Consider the following 4,080-nt stretch of genomic DNA (forward strand, 5'->3'; position numbering starts at 1 on the left):
TGGCTCGGCCGCACAACACGGTATCATCTTTTACTTTGTTTACAGCAAATTCGTATATCTTCTCCTTCCAACTTAATATAAGTATAGCGTCATTTGAATAATTAGACCTTTATTAACAGAGCTAGAACAAGATTGAATCGCTTGTCGGATTGATAACGTCACTGTGGGAATCGCACGCGTTGTTCGCTTCATACGAATCGAGTTGCGACTCAGGTGTGACGTAGTCCGGAGTCTGCAGAAAAAACTCGTCATATAAATAGGTTGGCGTCGTGAGTCCTGCGCCAGTGATCACAATGGGACGCAGTGGTGTGGTAGCGGTCGTTTTGGCGATAGTGGCAGCTGTCGGTGCCACCGTGGGGGATAACACCCTCGATGGTGGGGATCGGATAGTGCTGGTGGCACCAGTACTGGCGCCTCCAAGGGACTCCAGGTTGCACGCCACAGATCGTGCGAGGCAGTTCCCCATCTTAGTTCTACTGGCTCCGCAGAACCCGCCGATAACTCGCGGCGAGCCTTCAGCCAAGTCCTTAAACGGACCACCCCAGCCGATTTATGTTCAGGTAAATATTCAGATTTCAGCTACCCGCAGATTACAAATTTTATTTGTTGTTTTAAAAAGGAATCTTATCAATCTATTTACAACCTTGAAAGTAGTATCAAGCTTTGTGTAAAAAGTCTAGACACAATGCAAGATGAGCTGCGCAGGTAGCTTTTGCGATAACATGGCGCACCGGTTTGTCAAGTTTTAAGACCATTATTATTTATAGTACATACGGATGTTTTGTATTATTCGTAGTAAACAGGTGATTAGTATGTGAATATTTAATGATTGAGGAAAATTTATGATAAATTCAACTATTCTCTCAGAAATTAGAAGACCAAGTCAAAGAGCAGAGCGGTCAACATAACAGACAGAAACGACATCTGTTGAAGAAAATTCTGTTGGGCGGAGGAGGTGGTGGTTACGGAGGCGGCTTTGGGGGTGGCTATGGAGGTGGCTACGGAGGTGGCTACGGAGGTGGCTACGGAGGTGGCTACGGAGGTGGTTACGGAGGTGGTTACGAGGGTGGACACCACGGTGGCTACCAAGAGCCATCCAAAACAATCATCGTAAAAGTCATTCATGAAAATAATGGTAAATAAATATGTTTAAATTACTTAGTTAAAAGCATTTTGAGAAATTGTCTTCTAAAATGTACATTATTTTCTTTGTGGGAGATTAAAATAAAAGTAAAATAAAGATAGTTTGAAATGAATCTAAAAAAATACAATTAATTTCCAGGTCACGGCGGTGGTCACCATGGCGGCGGCGGTGGTTACGGTGGTGGCGGTGGCTACGGCGGCGGAGGTGGCTACGGTGGTGGTGGCGGCTACGGAGCTGGTGGTGGCTACGGCGGTGGCGGTGGCTACGGCGGTGGCGGCGGCTACGGCGGCGGAAACCAAGCTGGCGGCTGCGCTGGAGGATGTGGTGGCGGTGGCTACGGTAACAGTGGCGCTACAGCTAGCGCTACAGCCACGGCTACCGCTACGGCACACTCTAGCTCATATGGGTAAGATAAATAATAAAATTCACTTAATAATAATGTCCAAGATTATAATGTCAGTTCTGTAATATACGTCAGCATTTCAAACTATCCCATGTACTGTGATTTACTGTAACAAAGTTCTAAGCTACTTTTGATTTTGACTGCATATGAGTTTGTAGCTAAACCCCTTAGAACTGCATAAATGTTTTACTTAGTGACAACGACAAAGATCAGCTACTTTTGACTTTCATCCCAGCCTATTTACGTCCCACTGCTGGGCACAGGCCTCCTCTTAGAATGAGAGGGCTTGGACCGTAGTTCCCACGCGGGCATACCATTTATCATTGTGCCATTAAATTACTTCACAGGTGTGTGCAGGTTTCCTCACGATGTTTTCCTTCACCGTATAGCTCGTGGTAAATTTGAAATGTAATTTCGCACACGAATTTCGTAAAACTCATAGGTGCGGGCCGGGGTTGGAACCTACGAAGCTCTGCTTGAGAGGCGATAGGTAAAACCACTAGGCCACCACGGCTTCCTAGACTTTGAGTTATACCACAGGTTATACTTACTAAATCAAAGCTCTTTAAGGCAAGTGTTCATTCTATTCTAATTATTCTTTAAACGTAGCACTTTTACAGTCTAGTGTAGGTAAGCGATAGCTTGGATGGAACTTATACAAAACTTGAAGATTTCTTATCTACAAGTTATCTACGTGAGCTTAACAGTCATTACAGATGTATAAGAGCTAATGATTTTCCAACGTATACTATCGGAAAATTTCTTTTTTTTTTGTGCTCTCTCCAAGCTAAGTTTGCACCTCGCACAAGAACAGTTAAAAAAAAAATCAACAAAGGAGACGAAAATTCTAGCATTAGCATCTTTCATTCTTTGTCGCCGACGCGCGTCTCACTCGTCTCCTATGTGTTGAATTTTAATTTTTTTAACTGTTATTAAGTGCGAGGTGCAAACTTAGCTTGAAAGCCGTTCATTTTAAACCCCCGACGCAAAGACCGGATGCTATGTTTGACCGCTGTCTGTCTGTGGCACCGTAGTTCTTAAACGGGTGAACCGATTGGAATGTGGTTTTTTTATTTGAAAGCAGGTTGTCTAGCGATGGTTCTTAGATATGTTTTATCAAAATCGGTTCAGCTATTTTTGAGATATTGTATTTTGAAGTGACAATGTCAGGGGTTTCCAACTTTTTGTTGGTTAGGTTATTTATTTTGATACTTGACACTAAATAATAATTTATTACAATAATTGATTGTCACTTCGGGTGCCGTCGTATTCGACATTTCCCAATGGAAAACCATTATGAATCAATTATGTAGATACAGCAGTGTGTAGTAGGATCTTGTTCATCTTGTAATTTCAATGAATACTGCTGCATTCATTGTCCAATTTAGGCATGTGTCATAACAAGATATCTTACTATTATTGGCAATATCAGTCTGACCTGAGACGCACACCTAAGTTCATTGTACTTTATGAATATATATTCACTGACCATGATTCAGTCAATTTGGTACAATCGAACCATTTATTTCCTGACCCATCATAGAACGTTTTCACAGTAAGTCTCATAACAAATTCCCTCATATATTTTATGGATACCTTAGTTTTTATAAAAAATATTCATTGTTGTAATCTTCTTTCAGGTACGGTAAAAAACGCTAACTTCGGACTGCTGTGATAAATTCATTTTATCACAATTGGTCAATCAATCTGTGATCGTTAGAGTGAAAAGGACGCAAAGACAAGTGTAGACAGTGCTTGGATAAACTTGAAGCCATTTACAATTACCTGGAATAAGTTGAATGTAGATAAATGAATAACTTTTATAAGTTTTGTTTGTGCAATGAATAAATACTACAAATTTCATGTTATTTTTTTTCCCTTGATAACTTTCTTGATATGTACGCTTGGTGCGCCTATCTGCCGTACGAAATATCTCTAATAAAGGTCTCTTATAAAAGTTATATAATAAAGGTTATATGAAAACGAAAACATATCCTATTAAGTATTATTATTAATTTACCTGTACCTACACTAGCGAGCTATGGACAGAGCTATGCTTGGGGTTTCTCTACGGGATCGAATCAGAAATGAGGAGATACGTAGAAGAACAAGGGTCACCGACATAGCCAGGCGAATTAGCTTGTTGAAGTGGCAAGAGGCGGCCGAGGCGGGCCATATAGCACGAAGAACAGATGGCCGAAAAGTTCTCGAGTGGAGACCGCGGATTGGCAAGCGCAGCGTAGGACGTCCACCAACGAGATGGACGGATGACCTGGTTAAAGCCGCGGGTTCACGGCGGATGCAGGCCGCTGCCAACAGAAGCGACTCGAGGTCTATGGGGGAGGCCTATGTCCAACAGTGGAAGTCCTACGGCTGAGATGATGATGATGATGATGATAATACACTTTCAATAATAATAGTAGTGACATTAAGTGTACATTAATATTTTTCCCTGATTAATTCATAATTAATAATTTATTTAGAAATCAAAATAACACCAACAATTTGGTTACTGCTATCATTTTACTGGCCC

At 41.5% G+C, this 4,080-nt stretch overlaps 1 protein-coding gene across 1 annotated transcript; it reads left to right on the forward strand.

Moving 5' to 3' along the window:
- Positions 1–200: 200 nt before the first annotated feature.
- LOC141437885 (uncharacterized) lies at positions 201–3,408 on the forward strand. The gene is made up of 4 exons (XM_074101442.1): positions 201–560; positions 868–1,135; positions 1,283–1,550; positions 3,188–3,408. The coding sequence occupies exons 1-4, from the start codon at positions 294–296 to the stop codon at positions 3,204–3,206; spliced, it is 822 nt and encodes a 273-aa protein (XP_073957543.1). The 5' UTR covers positions 201–293; the 3' UTR covers positions 3,207–3,408.
- Positions 3,409–4,080: the final 672 nt, after the last annotated feature.

This window comes from Choristoneura fumiferana, chromosome 18 (genome assembly GCF_025370935.1).
Source record: "Choristoneura fumiferana chromosome 18, NRCan_CFum_1, whole genome shotgun sequence".
Taxonomy (NCBI): domain Eukaryota; kingdom Metazoa; phylum Arthropoda; class Insecta; order Lepidoptera; family Tortricidae; genus Choristoneura; species Choristoneura fumiferana.